This window comes from Ceratotherium simum, chromosome 19, assembly GCF_057802395.1.
Source record: "Ceratotherium simum simum isolate JZ-2026a chromosome 19, ASM5780239v1, whole genome shotgun sequence".
NCBI classification, from domain to species: domain Eukaryota; kingdom Metazoa; phylum Chordata; class Mammalia; order Perissodactyla; family Rhinocerotidae; genus Ceratotherium; species Ceratotherium simum.
In genome coordinates this window covers 38,709,924-38,724,644 of record NC_141918.1, presented here as the reverse complement: position 1 = coordinate 38,724,644, position 14,721 = coordinate 38,709,924, and the positions used below count along the sequence as shown (strand labels likewise).

The 14,721-nt window shown below is 39.6% G+C and overlaps 1 protein-coding gene across 2 annotated transcripts in view; it reads left to right on the top strand.

Annotated features, from left to right (window-relative positions):
• The window catches only part of ROS1 (ROS proto-oncogene 1, receptor tyrosine kinase), a 111,439-nt gene that overhangs the window by 79,500 nt on the left and 17,218 nt on the right, over nt 1-14,721 (top strand). For both annotated transcript variants that reach the window (XM_014781190.2, XM_087443754.1), the window contains exons 35-39: nt 910-993; nt 3,971-4,106; nt 5,492-5,654; nt 7,524-7,588; nt 8,876-9,005. In XM_014781190.2, the coding sequence (XP_014636676.2) occupies nt 910-993; nt 3,971-4,106; nt 5,492-5,654; nt 7,524-7,588; nt 8,876-9,005 (578 nt within the window). The remainder of the gene's footprint in view (nt 1-909; nt 994-3,970; nt 4,107-5,491; nt 5,655-7,523; nt 7,589-8,875; nt 9,006-14,721) is intronic.

The following is a 14,721-nucleotide window of genomic DNA, read 5'->3' as shown; positions in this document are numbered from 1 at the left end:
TAAAATGCAGGTCGCCACCACCTACCATTTGCCCCTTAGCTGGGATTTCCTTTCCCTCGCTTTCTGTCAATTGAAATTCTTCTTATCCTTCAAGGCCTAGCTTAAATGAATCCATCATGATACTTAACCGATGTTCCTTAGGCAAACAAATTATTGCATTTTACACACACATAGTCCATTATTCTAAATAAAACTTACACCATTCTTCTTTGTATTGTAGTTAGTTATCTGGATGAAAGCCTGGCAAACTTTTTCTGAAAGGAAGAAAATAGTAAATATTTTAGGCTTTGTGGGCTACATTCGATCTCTGTAGCGTATTCTCCTTCTTCTCCTTTTTTTAAAAATAGTACTTTAAAAATGTAAAAATCATTCTTAGCTCATGAGCAGTACAAAATCAGGCTGTGGCCAGATTTAACCCACAGGCCATAGTCTGCCAAGCACTGGTCTACATGTTTGTCTTCTCTACTTAACTGAAACTACATAAGAGAAAGTACCATTTTTCCATGTTTATAGTCCTCAGTTTAATACCCATGGAATTAAATGCATATGAAGATGTTATGGAAGAAATAACAATCCCAACGATATACTATATGAATACTGAGACTTCTTTGTCCCAAATTAATTAAAAAGATTATACATGTTTCCCCAGTCATTCCAAAGTGGAAGACTGGGTGGGTACATCCCAATGATGTGTTGGTAAACTGGCTCTTTGGGGGGAAAAAAAAAATCAACCTTGATTTTGATTTCCCATGACGTAAATACTTTCACCATAGATGATTTCAAGCTACATGGTTTAACAACTGGCTTGCAAAAATCTAGTAGGAGCTAGCTCTGGTATATCTGGCATATCACTGGGACCATCTAGCTTTATTCTGTGAGTTAATTTCTTTTTCTCATTTATTTCATTAGATGGTTTTTGGATACCAGAAACAAGCTTTATACTTACTATTATAATCGGAATATTTCTGGTTGTTACAGTCCCACTGACCTTAGGTAAGTAAAATAGGTTTTTTAAAAACAGGTAATAAACAGTTTACTTGATCATACTAGTTGATTTATCTTAGTTTATTTAATCTCCCATATGAAATAAATTTATGAAATTTGCAATGTTACCTTTCACTATACTTTCATGACCACTAATCTCTGTGAATTGTTCTCTCGATCTAGGGGGAACTATTTTATGAAAAATATATCTGTAGTTACACTTCATGGTGTACTTTAGATGAAGCTGCCAGCAAGGACACTGACTCTGATTTTCTTTAAAACAGTATTTGTTTCTGATTGGCTATATAACACGTGTTTTGAGGCTTATAGTTTGAAATAAATAAAAGAAAAATAACTCTGGGTGTAAAAACAGTGTAGGATTAATGAGAGACCGTGACAATCCTTGGTCAGGATAGTTTGGGTCTCCAGGCAGACAGCCTGGTTTGAAATAAGCAGGGCCTCTTTTGCAGAAGATCCATTTCTGGCTTATAGGATCCACTCTTGCTTTCAGACAACTGACTTGCTTATTTCAAATCCCTGCTCATTTATAAATGACCAAGAAAGTAGAAGAATTAGGTTAGGTAGATAGAAAACTGGCTATTTCCCACTATTCATTTTATACTAATGTGCTAGTCCTATAAGTCTTTTCTTTCATTCAAGATTTAGTTTAATGATGAGAAAATACAGTGACAACTCCAAAAGGGTTGATCAAATATTGGGCCTATAGGGTTATCATAGTAATCATACATCCTGGTTCATTCCTGTTGTTTCAGCATAAACACTAATAGCACTTTTTTTCAATCCCTAAAATGTCCTGGTTTGGATTATAAGATATACGGTCACCCTATCATTATTAATGAGTGCCTGACATGCTGAAGCCTTACAAGAAAGGCATGATACTTACCAGAAAAGAACACTCAAGCACATATTCAGGAAACCGTGGCTTACTTTTTTCATAAAGAAGAGAAAGTTTAAGAAAGAGTTACAAACATGAAGTTGAACTATTTCAGGATAAAGAAAGCCAATATTTCACTAAATGTTCTGAATGTTTATTCTTTCCCCAAACCGATAGGAGTCATAAGTTATTAGAGAACATGTTGAAACTTGAATTGAGATTTCTTTTCACAGATTCCACCCAGATAATATATGGAACTCCTCCAGCTAACTTGGAAAGCTAAAAATTTCAGCTGACCCTGCCAGGATTTTAACCTGTGGTTCCAGAGAGTCTAAGTATCGCACAGCTGATGTTTATGCCACTAAGCCAGCCCCTCCAGAATTACCCATAGGACTGCAGTATATTTGGCAGTTGGCATATAGGCTTGACTGCTTGTCTGCTTTCCTACTGGGAAGGAGCATTACGTGAAGAATCCTTCATCTGACCTTTGCTTGCCTACTTGTGTATCACCATTGTTTAAACCCATAACTCTAGTGGATGAACATGAGATAATTTCAGACAACCTATTGTGCTCTCAAGACATCCTATGGATAGCTGACTTTCTCAGGACTTGAAGGTCTTTATTTTCTTTGGAACTCCTGGATTTTTGAGTGCAGCTAAGCTAATTTGGTTATTTGCTATTATTAGCAGTGCATGTGGTTTTACTAGTAGGAGTGTGCAAATGCATGAGAAAAGATTGAGTTATTAAAATAATGAAAAGTAGCAATTGTTTTAAAATTTGTGTTGTGCTGAGGGCTCTCATCAGTCATACTTATAAATATAAAGTTGAAACAAGAGTTTAAAAATAAGCATTGACAGGCTTTGCTTTGGTGCGTGGTCATATGTAGTGTGCGCAATTAGCCTTGCGCCGGGAGCAGAGGAAAATATAAGACAGTAAAATACAATTGCTGACCTTGGGATCTTGCCATTTAATGAGGGAGGTAAGACATACCCGTGTGGAAAGATAAATAGTGAGATATGTGTTAAACAACAATAAAAGGTAGTAGTGTCGGAAACGTACACGACAGTGATATAGACGTGCTCACTGACAGCCACAATTGGTCTTGTAAATTCAGAGATGAGAGATCAGCAGAGGTTACAGGGGTCTCAGAAGGCATCACTGAGGATGTGGGGCCTTCAGCTGGGCCTTTAAAAATAAAGAGGGGTAGTGAGAGCATTTCGGGTTTGAAAATTGCACTAGCAAAAGTGCTTAAGATTTTCCCTGTGTGGTCCCTCGATGGAATTTCACTTGAATCAACTCTAACCTGTTGGATACAGAAACTCCTATGGAATAAAGTTCAAATTCTAATGATCATCTCAGAAAGCATCCTTGCTGTTTTCAACTTCTGAGCCAATATTCTATTATAGATGGGTGATCTTATTGACATAATTGTATTTTAATCTTTAAAAAATATTGTAGTTTTTATATTTATAAAAGTAATATTTGCTCATTGTATGAAGAAGACAATACAAATCTCCCATGATTCCACAACTAGGGAGAACCACTGTAACATTTGGTGGGTTTCATTCTAATAATTTTTCTGTGTATTTCAGTATGTGTATATGAACAACAACAGATACACACTCTTATACTCTGCCTTTTTTAATGAAACTGTGCCATTATATTGAAAGCGTTCCTCAGGCTTACTGAGGCGTATAACCTGGACATATCTGGACTCAGAAATGAATTCGTTTCACTAATAATTGTTATGCAAATTTGTTTTGGTTTATTTTGACTCCAGTTTATGGGTGATTTTGAGAGATAATTTCTGATGTTAAGATACTTCAACCTGTTTATAACAGCAATAAGAAATATATTAAACTACTCTGAGACATGAGATGGAAAGTGAGGTGATATAAGTCATGTGTTTTTATATGGCTCTGTGCCTGAATTAATTAGTTTTTCTATTATGGACATATTTTTCAATCAAATTCTGTTATTCTACCAATAGTATTCTTACATATAAGCTTTTAAATTGTATTGGCAACATTTCCTAAAGGAAAAAGGAAGCAATGTTTTATTTTGTAAATTATGTCCTTTTTTCTTTATAGTCTGGCATAGAAGATTAAAGAATCTAAAAACTCCCAAGGAAGGTCTAACAGTTCTCATAAACGAAGACAAAGAGTTGGCTGAGCTTCGAGGGCTGGCGGCTGGAGTAGGACTGGCTAATGCCTGCTATACGATACAGTGTGTAACCGGGGCCATCATTGTGGGGCACCTAGATGAAGAGTTGGTGACTATCAAGAGTGTACCCAGGGATCTTTCCTAAGGAAACAAGGAGATAAATACTATGTTGAAGAGAGTAGATGGTAACCTGATTGGTTCAACTGGAGGATACTGGAAGATAGGAATTCCAAGGGTCTCCTGCGTGTGTTATTGTCAATCTTGTTCCGTTTTCTTAAGTTGTATGGTGATTGCCTACAAAATCTCTTTAAGATAGATGAGTTTTGAACTTCTATGGTCATCATAATTTAAGAAAACATTTAAATATCTTTTTATACAAGATCCTATATTATAGTGTATGTAAAAAGGAATTACATAGTTATAGGCCTTGAAATTTATAATTCAAGATGTAAAAAGGAAGGATTTGAAGTAGAGAGGTGATCTAAATTAGCTATTTGGAGGTGACTTTCCCTTGAGAAATTACTCAGTACATCTGATATTCAAGATTCTCTTTTAAAAACTCAAAGCATTTTCATTGCAGATGCAGTTTTTTCCCTCATAATATTCCAAGTGAGAAGCTTGGCTTTCTAAAAGTTAACCTGATGGGGATGGAGTTGATTTTTGTGGTCATAGTAAATTCTGTTTTACATAAGAGATCAGGTGTGTGAATGCTTTTTAGCTCATAAACCCAGATGTGTTTATTGCTAGTTTGCAATAGCTTTTTACACAAATTGGTAACCTGAAGGAATCGATAACTTTAAAAAACAAGCTACAGCTGGGGCTGGCCCCGTGGCTTAGTGGTTAAGTGCACGCGCTCCACTACTGGTGGCTCGGGTTCGGATCCTGGGCGCGCACCCACGCACCGCTTGTCCGGCCATGCTGAGGCCGCGTCCCACATACAGCAACTAGAAGGATGTGCAACTATGACATACAACTATCTACTGGGGCTTTGGGGAGAAAAAGGGAAAAAAAAGGAGGAGGACTGGCAAATAGATGTTAGCTCAGGGCCTGGTCTTCCTCAGTAAAAAGAGGAGAATTGGCATGGATGTTAGCTCAGGGCTGATCTTCCTCACACACACAAAAAAACAACAGCAAGAAGCTACAGCAAAAAATTCTTGAGGCAATGTACACACAGGCATGTTTCTATCAAAATGAAGGTGACTAGAAGCAAAGTGACATGCTCTGGCTGGATTTTGGAATAGGGAAGGAATATTCTGGATGGTAGAATAGGGGAGAAATAGGAACGCAAAATTCCACATCCATATATCACATAGAATGCACTACAGTATTACAAAGCCATGAGATTTCTCTCTCTCTTTCTCATACTCTTTGTCTCTCAAACACTAACACCAACACCAACACGTAAACTATATGCACTTTGGGAGACCAAAAATATTATTATTTTCTAGCACTCTTCCGACCCAAGAGGAGATTGAAAGTCTTCCTGTCTTTCCTCGGGAAAAACTGACTCTGCGTCTCTTGTTGGGAAGTGGGGCCTTTGGAGAAGTGTATGAAGGGACAGCAGAAGACATCCTAGGAGTTGGAAGTGGAGAGACCAAAGTAGCAGTGAAGGTAATGTGGATCTCTTAACTCCTTGACATGTTGCGTCAGCATATTTACATGCATACAGCTATCACAAAAGATGAGTGATCTTGGGGCTGGCCTAGTGGCATAGTGGTTAAATTTGTGCACTCTGCTTCAGTGGCCCAGGGTTTGCCAGTTCGAATCCTGGGCACGGACCTATGCACCACTCATCAAGCCATGTTGTGGCGGCATCCCACATACAAAATAGAGGAAGATTGGCACAGATGTTAGCTCAGGGACAATCTTCCTCACCAAAAAAAAAAAAAGAAAAAGAAAAAGAAAAAAGATGAATGATCTTAATTGAAAAGGGAACTGGTGGAAGGTAGAAACCTATTGATGGCTACAGAAATCACAATTTTTTCTTCCATTTCCTATGTAAGTTCTGTAATTAATAGTTACCTCTAAAGCTACTAATTAGCTAAGGCCTGACAGACAGTTTTTCCCTTCAAATATGCTATAAGAGAACCAGGGTTGTAAAGCACATTCTCAAGGAACTAGGTACTAGGGCAGATAGTAAATATTTTAGGCTTACTGGCCATACAGTGTCAGCTGCAATTACGCAATTCTGCAATTGCAGTGCAAAAACAGCCATAGTTGATATGTAAATGAGTGTGATTTGGGTTCCAGTAAAACCCTGTTTATGAAAACTGAAATTTGAATTTTATATAATTTTCATGTATTATGAAATATTATTCTTTTTTTTTTGACTTTTTTAACCCTTTGAAAATGTAACATGTCAATTATGCCTCAATAAAGCTGGAAAAAATAAAATAAACATATAACAACCATTTTCAGATTGTGAGCTGTACAAAGATAGGTGACAGGCTGGAATTGGTCCTTAGCTGTAGTTTGCTGACCCCTGTACTACACAATTATTCATCATGGTACATTTAATGTAGTTTTAAGGAAGCACTGGGTATAATCTCACACTTTTGTAAAGCTTTCTTTTAATCAAAGGATGATAAATCTTTTATGTAATTGAGCAATACGCTGAGCACTGCTTGTTAGGAATTTATTGCTTTGAGGGTGGGCTATACAACCAGAAAAGTTGGCAAAACTCTCCATTTCCAAATGATATCATCTAAAAGTCCTTTAACTTAATCCAACCTCAACTAGTTTAAACAAGTGTTTGTTTTTCTCATTTAACAAGATGACTGCTGGCTTTGGTGCAGTACTGTGTCAGGTCGGAGCCAGTATATCTGAATTCTCTTGACTTTGTACGTGAGTGTGTCTCATGGGCCCAAGATGGTTGCCAAAGAATCAGGCGTGACATCTTCATTCAGGCCCGGAAGAGGGGGAAGGATGGTGTTAGATGTACGTGCCCAGGAAAACAGTTTTCTACAAGCCCGTCTCCCCCTTAGCAGTTTTTCGCTCACATCTCGTTGACCAGAGCTGAGTCACATGACCACCTCATTTGCAAGGGAGGCTGGAGAACTGCAGAACACAATTTTCATGATTAGCTTAGACAGATTTTCTGGGACCAAGTGCCTTGTCTCTAAGAAAGAAATTAGAATATTGTTAGCTAGGAAGCAGTGAGGAACAGATAGAAAACTGAAAATTAAGAAATTGGCCTAAATGCCAAATTTGGTCCCTTTTTAAAATGTCTACATTTTGGAGGGACTTTGTGTAAATGTTACTAGATCTTTTATCTATCAGATTGTCCTATTTGAACACTGGCAATAACACGGGCTAACTTTTGAACAGGTTTACAGAGCATGTGTACATTCGTTACCCATTATCCACTTCCAGGTTTCAGGGCGGATATTACAAAACAAAGCAAAGATTGTTTACATTAACCCACTGAGCTCACAGAAATGCCTGCCATACTGATTCCCGGCTTGTTTTTATGTTGCACAGACTTTGAAGAAGGGCTCCACAGACCAGGAGAAGATTGAATTCCTGAAGGAGGCACATCTGATGAGGTATCAGGGCAGCTCTGAAATAGTTTTCTCTTGGTATGGGTAGGAAGCTTTTACATCTGATTAGTGGGTTAAAAAATTTTTTTTTTATTGAAGTATAATTGGCATACAATATCATGTTAGTTTCAAGTGTACATCGTAGTGATTTGATATTTATATACATTACAAAATGATCACCTCGATATGATTGGTGGATTTTTAACATTCAAAATGACCTGACATAACAGACTGTGCCCAGAATAAACATGGCTGAAGTCTGAAGGGAAATAACTCTGCAGTGACAAGTGTTGCATAGAAGCCAGACTTCCAAGCCTGGGTGCAGGCAGTCCTCAGGCGAAAGGTCTTCCTTTTACCTTCAATAAGAAGCATGTTTTGGGCCGGCTCCGTGGCTTAGCGGTTGGGTGCGCGCGCTCTGATGCTGGCGGCCCGGGTTCGGATCCCGGGCGCGCCCCGAGGCACCACATCTCCGTCCAACCCGGGGCCGGGTCCCGCGTACAGCAACTAGAAGGATGTGAACCTACGACATACAACTATCTACTGGGGCTTTGGGGGGAAAAAATGAATAAATAAAATCTTTAAAAAAAAAAAAAGAAGCATGTTTTGCAAGTGACTGCTGAAGCTGTTCAGCTTTAAACACGCTTATGTTCTGCTAAATGTGTCATAACAAGTTAAGCAGACAAAGTGTGGGAGCATTCTCTTAAATACAATCACGTCAATGAAAATATCTCTTGTCTTGGTAAACTTGTCTTCAAGGTTAGAGTCAGTTGATGGTCATGAAAACTATTCAAAGACATCTTAAAGGGAGGATGTGAGGCAGTGGTGGATGGGGTCCCGAGCTGTGGATTCTAATCATTAGATCGGGGCTTACTTGCTTTGCTGTCTTGAGGAAACAGTTGTAGCCAAACCTCCATGTCTGAATTGTTTCTGTAAAAGGGAGAAAATAATATTTCATATTTGTGATGACCAAAAACATAATGTTATCAAATATCTTTTGAAGAAGGATATTAATTAAAATTACTTTCTTTTCTAAACCATAAAACGTTTAATATAAACATTATTTCTTGTAAAACTCACCCTGTTCTATCCATATGCATTGGCCACTAGGGGTTGCCATATTACCTCTGTGAGGCCAGCCAAGCACCTGGAAAAGGAGGCTTGCATTTATTGGAGAAAAAAAATCAGAGGTTTTGAAGGAAACTATAGATGAAGAATTGCTCTATTCTGTAAAGACCCTCAGCTAGGACTTCTGTCACTGTCATGTCATCCTGCTTGTCTCTTTCCACCTTCTAGCAAATTTAATCATCCCAACATTCTGAAGCAGCTTGGAGTCTGTCTGCTGAATGAACCCCAATACATTATCCTGGAACTGATGGAAGGAGGAGACCTTCTTACCTATTTGCGTAAAGCCCGGATGACAACGGTAGGAAATGGGGTCCATAGTATTGGTTTTGTAATGCAAATGTCCTATAATTTCCCTTAAATTCAATAGTCTGCAGTTTTGGCTGATAGTAGAAGGTTCTAAGAAGACTTCTTATATTTCCTTCATGTTGGATTAGGATAATTAGAACCCTGGGCTAATTTCTGGCATGTTCTGGTTATTTGAGCTTATCTTTAGTGTTTAATGGGGAAACAGGTCCCTCATTGCCAGAATCATGATTTCTGGAGAACAGAGATTGTGTGGAGTTGGAAAAGGCACATCTTCCTCTGTACTTACTCTATGTGCCTGTCTGTCCCAAACTGGTATCTCCAGCCCTTATGTCTTTACTGAGTAGTAGACTTATATATCCCTACCCGGTTGACTTATCTGTTTGGATTTTAACAGGCATCTCAAACTTATTTTGGCCAAAACAGAACTCTTGATTTCATACGTGCCCCTCCATGCCATCCATCCGGCTCCTTGCTTTCTCTTTTCCTACAACCACGCTAACAAGTCCTGTCAACTCTACAGTTCTGCCTACAAAATGCAGCCCCAGTCCATCCTCCCTCCTCTCCCCAGTGCCGGGCATAGTGTGGACACTGGAAATACTGTGGAATGAGTGTGGAATGAGGGCCGGGGGTGACAGCTCCTGCGGGAACCTACGTTATATCTCAGATGAGAAACACATGAGACATGTGTGTGATGATGGGTTGTAATTAGTATTTTGGTGGTGAACATGATGTAATCTATGCAGAAATAGAAGTACAATGATGTACACCTGAAATTTTTACACAATGTTACTGCAATAAACAAAAAATTAAAAAAAAAAAAAAAAGAAACACATGAGACAAAACAAGAAAGTAAAATTTAAATCTGTAGATTTAAAAAATCTGGTTTTATTTCTGTCGAAGTACATTATTATATAACTAAAAAGTTGAAATATCTGACAAGGTTTATAGTGAAAAACAAGAGTCTTGTGCTCTATTTCTTCCCAGGCCTCCACACATTTCTTCTGGTATTTACCTCCATGCTCCTAAATACTCTGCTTGTACTGCTGCACGTTGATTTTTCAATCTTGGGGGAAATCTGTTAACTGCATACTATAAAAAGCGAGGATTAACTCTCTTAGAATTATTCATGTGCCAGCCCAAACCCGACCAGCTCTATACACAGAGAAACTTTGCTTCCCCCATCCTCTGACAGTTATCACAATTTTCAGGTAAATCAATACTGCAGGTTTATGTTACTAGGACTCTTTAATTATTATTTGTAGCTAAGTTACTCAAATGCTATGATTGTGTGCTTTTTTTTGCAGGGGGTGGTTAGTATAATAAATGCCTCTTTTTTCCTCATTTGCTTATTTTTCTATATACCTAAACTCTCTGATGGAATTGTAACACTTTCTCAACATGGTTAAATATATCAGATAATCCAGCACCTAATGATTTTTTTTTCTGGACGCTTCCCTCCGGGAGCCAATGCGAGTGCTTGTCCTCTGGGCTGTCTACACAGCTGTCATCCTAGGGCCTTCCTTCATGTTCCCCCTGGTAGTTTCCACGTTGGACATTCGTTTCCTCAATTCTGTGACTTCTTTGTTCTATTTTAGTAAAGAGAAAGCATGAGAAAACATGCCTGTGAGGCAAAAATCTCCTTTTTTTAAATTTCTCTTTTTGAGAATATGTTCTTTACTCTTCCCTCACACTTGATTAATAATTTGGCTGGATTCCAGGTTGAAAACCCTTTTTCCTCAAAAGTAAATCTGCTACTTCTTTGTTTCCAGCTTCTACCATTGCCTGTAGGAAGTCTTACGCCATTCTGATTCCTGGACTCAGGATCAGTGACCTGCTGTTAGCCCCTCCCCTTTGGGAAATTTTAGGAACGTCTCCTTATCTGTGGCATTTTTTACCCATCTGCATACTCAGCCTGGAAAATCATCCCTTTCAGTTCTAGGATTTTTTTCATATTTTTTCTTTGATAGTAAATAAAACTCTATTCCTCTTTTTCCTCTATTTCCTCATTCTAGAAATCCTATTAGTTGGATAATTGACCACGTGGTTTCATCCTTTTGTTCTGTTAGCTATTTTCTCCTATTTTCCAAGTCTGTGTAGTTTTGCTCTCAATTCTGGTAGATTTATTCAACTTTTTAATAGAATTTAAAATTTTAATTTTCCACAACTCATTTTTATATTTTGACTGCCTCTTTAAATAGTATTCTGATATTTCCATACATGCAAAATCTTATCTTTCCTAGGATACTAATGAAAGTTTTTTTAAAGTGTTGATTTGCTTCCTGACCTGTCCTGCTTTCCTTTTTCCTCTTTCTTTTGGGATGTGTTTTTAATGTGAGAAGCTTTTCTCAAATGTTTGATGATTTGTGGCTGGTCTTCATCTGTAATAGCGAGGCCTGAGAAGCTGGTCGGAGCCTACGTGTCTGTGGCAGCTTCCTTTGGGTTGTCAGGTGGGACCCTGATGTTCCGTCGAGGATCCCATAATGACAGCTTCTGGATGTCTTCCCTGGCATATGCCAGTTTCCTACCAGAGAGGAATCTACTGGTCTCCTGCCCCGGGGAATAAATGCCTGAGCCTGAGTCAGGGAGTCGAGAAGGGCGAGGGGGTACAGGTCTCAAGGCTCAGTATGTGGACGCACATTTAATTCCCTTCTCCTTTTTCAGCACAATGCCTTAGTATAACTGGTATCTTTGAACCTGGAGTTGTTCTAGTTCAGTTTCTGTGTGTGTGTGTGTGTGTGTTTCCCATAAAGGAAAACCTCCTGCAGTGTTGGGGGGATCCAGGATCTAGTTAGCCCTTAAAATAAATTTTCAATCATTCATCTTGCTTTCAGTCCTGCCCCTCACCCCTGCATTCAGAGATACTTGCTACCTCCAATTCCAGAGCCTTCATGGGGTTCTGTAGTGAAAACAGCTCAGTTCTCATCTTCTCTCTCTGCAGGCAGGCCGGTTTCTTCTTTCTTGGCTCCACGAAATTATCCCTCCTCCATCTGCTTTCCCTCTTCCAAAATGTTTGTATTCTCCTGATCTATCTGACCTTGTGAGATTATAAAATTTCCACTGCATACCCTGTCATTTTAGTAAGGTTTGGGGGAGAGTGGAACTAAAAATGCATGCATTTGATCCCCCGTCTTTAACAAGAAAGTTTATCTGTAGGTTTATTGTTGTTTTAGGGGGTAGGGAGGAGAGGATGAAGATGGACTGAAAGAAAGCATGGAACTGCTATTTCCAAATGATTCCTATTAACCAGGGTCCTAATGGTTATAACCACTGGTTCTCAAGTGCACTTCCGTTCTTGGCACGTCCTTCCGGCCGCTGCCCAGGACGGCCTCCACGCTTCAGCCCCCTCGCCCCAACGGTATAGGACAGGGTGCTGTCAGGTGCCGAGTGCCGGGATTAAGGTCTAGGGCCCGCAGAGGAACACCACAGGCTCTAAGCCTCCATCAAGCTAAGTTCATTTGGGGCCAGCCATCTCTCCACAGAGAGTGCTCAGAGGCTTCTTTCCAGAAGAACTGGCACAAGCATCCTTCTCCCTATACCTGCACCGAGACTGTTTTGTTGGGTTGAACGCACAAGGATTGACGGCACAAAGATTGACCATAAACCTTAGTCTAGTCCTTCATTTTCAGAACCTCAGTTTCTGCATCCATAAAACGAGATATTGAATCAAAAACTCTCTCAGGTTACTTTTAGCTTTGATATTCTAAGATTGTATTAAGGTAGAAAAAGTAAAAAAAAAAAAACAACCTAACAAGATAGTACAAATATATAGCCAGATACAATTTAATTTATCAAATTTTTGCTGGATGTTTATTATATGACAGTGAAGGATGTGGCTCTTGATTTCAAGGACCTTGCCACATGGGAGGGAAGTAAGTCACATATAAATAACTCCTTTAAAGTAGAGAGCGGGAAGCCCCATTAGAGTGGAGTGGAGACTATACTGCTGAAGCGTAGAGGAGAGAGAGATGAGGTCCAACTAAGGGGACCTGGGAAGGCTTCGTGGAGGAAGTCTTCTGTTTGGGACACAACCAAAGTGGGAGATGGAACAGTCTCTGAAACTACACCCATGTGAGTCATGAAAGGCTTTGACTAGGGACAGAGCCATATGGAGGTTCAATATGTCTGGAGAGTTTGGCAAGAGATGCCAGGTGGGAGCCCAGGGCAGCATCTGTAGTCAAAGAGGCCCAACATAGGGTGATGAGGAATCCCAATAGTTTGTCATGGGGGCTGTCTGTAGCAAGTGATAGTTAGAGATCCAGGCAAGCAGGCAGGCAGCATTTGGGAAATCTGTCAGCAGGGAACAGAGCACTAGCCACCAGACTGAAGTTCAGGAGCAGGATTCTCTGCAAAGAGAGTCTTCACTAGTAGAGCAGGTTTTGCCAAGACCAAAGCAGGCTTCCACTCACAGAAGAACCAGTGAACCAGTCAGGAAACCCAGCTGAGACTCAGGCCAGGAGACACGCATCTAGTGGACCTGATCAGGGCTGTAGAGGATAGATTCTTGGGAGTAAAGTTGAGCCTAGTTATCAGATCCAGGTGTGGTTGAGTGGGACCATGGCAATGTTGAGTCCCAGAACATCAGGATTCTTCCTGCTTTTGGGACAAGACATGAGCTTGTCAGGGGAGGCAGAGGGAGCAGCACTTAAGGGCACCCATCTATGAGGAATTGAGGGATTTCAAGGTTGGGAATCATTTGAGATGCTCAGTGAAGGATGTGGATGGAAATCAAGAATAAGGAGGGCATTCCAGGAAACAATGATGGCAGGAATAGAGAAGAGAGGTTGAGAAACGCAGAGCAGGTATAAGGAATTGCAGGTGGCCCAGTGTGACCGAAACACACGTTGTGAGAGTAGAAACCACGGGAAATAAATGGACGTAAAGAGAGGCTGGTGTGGCCTGGGACTGCCGTGGAGGTTGTGCTCAGGAATCTGTAACAGATTCTACAGGCAGTGGGTCACAACGAAGTGAGCTAATGAAAGCACAGGAGGTCGGAGACATGGGAAGTTTGGGATGTGTCCAATAGGGATGATAAAGGCCTGACACAGGGTAAATGCAGGGAAATGGCAAGAGACAGACAGACTATGGATATAGCCTCTGCGCGGGAACTTTGAATTTTCTCCATATGATCCCAATAAAAAATTCAACTGGCTTTTTTCTTGTAGAAATTATTGCAGCCAGTACAGGCTCAACTCTATGCTGGCTTTCTTAGATGAGAGGAGTAATCTGTGACCTTGAAATAGAGTATTGCTATCAATTTATTTGGGGCTTACATGAGGAACAAGCCTATTGTAATGACTGACATTATAGCATGGCATTGGGCCAATAATTAAATTAGCTAGCACTGATTAACTGATCATTATTACTACTTATGAGAACAACTACTGTTTGTTAAGTGCCTGTTACGTACCAGCCAGATTACATATTTTATCTTGAATCCTATGCAGTCAGTATTATTATTCTCACTTTACATATGAGAAAGTTGCTTTGTGAATTAAGCAACACGAACAAGTTCACACAATTAGTAAGTAACAGAACTAGTTTTCAAGTCTTGGTCTGTCTGCTCTGATATGCTGAGATCTTCCCAACAAAGATCTCATATTGCTTCTGCTTACTAAATACAGTCTTATTTACGTATATTTGGATAGAAAGCATGTAAATTTAGTTCTTTTCTTCTTTGTTTGAATTCTTGTAACCATAACTAAAAATTT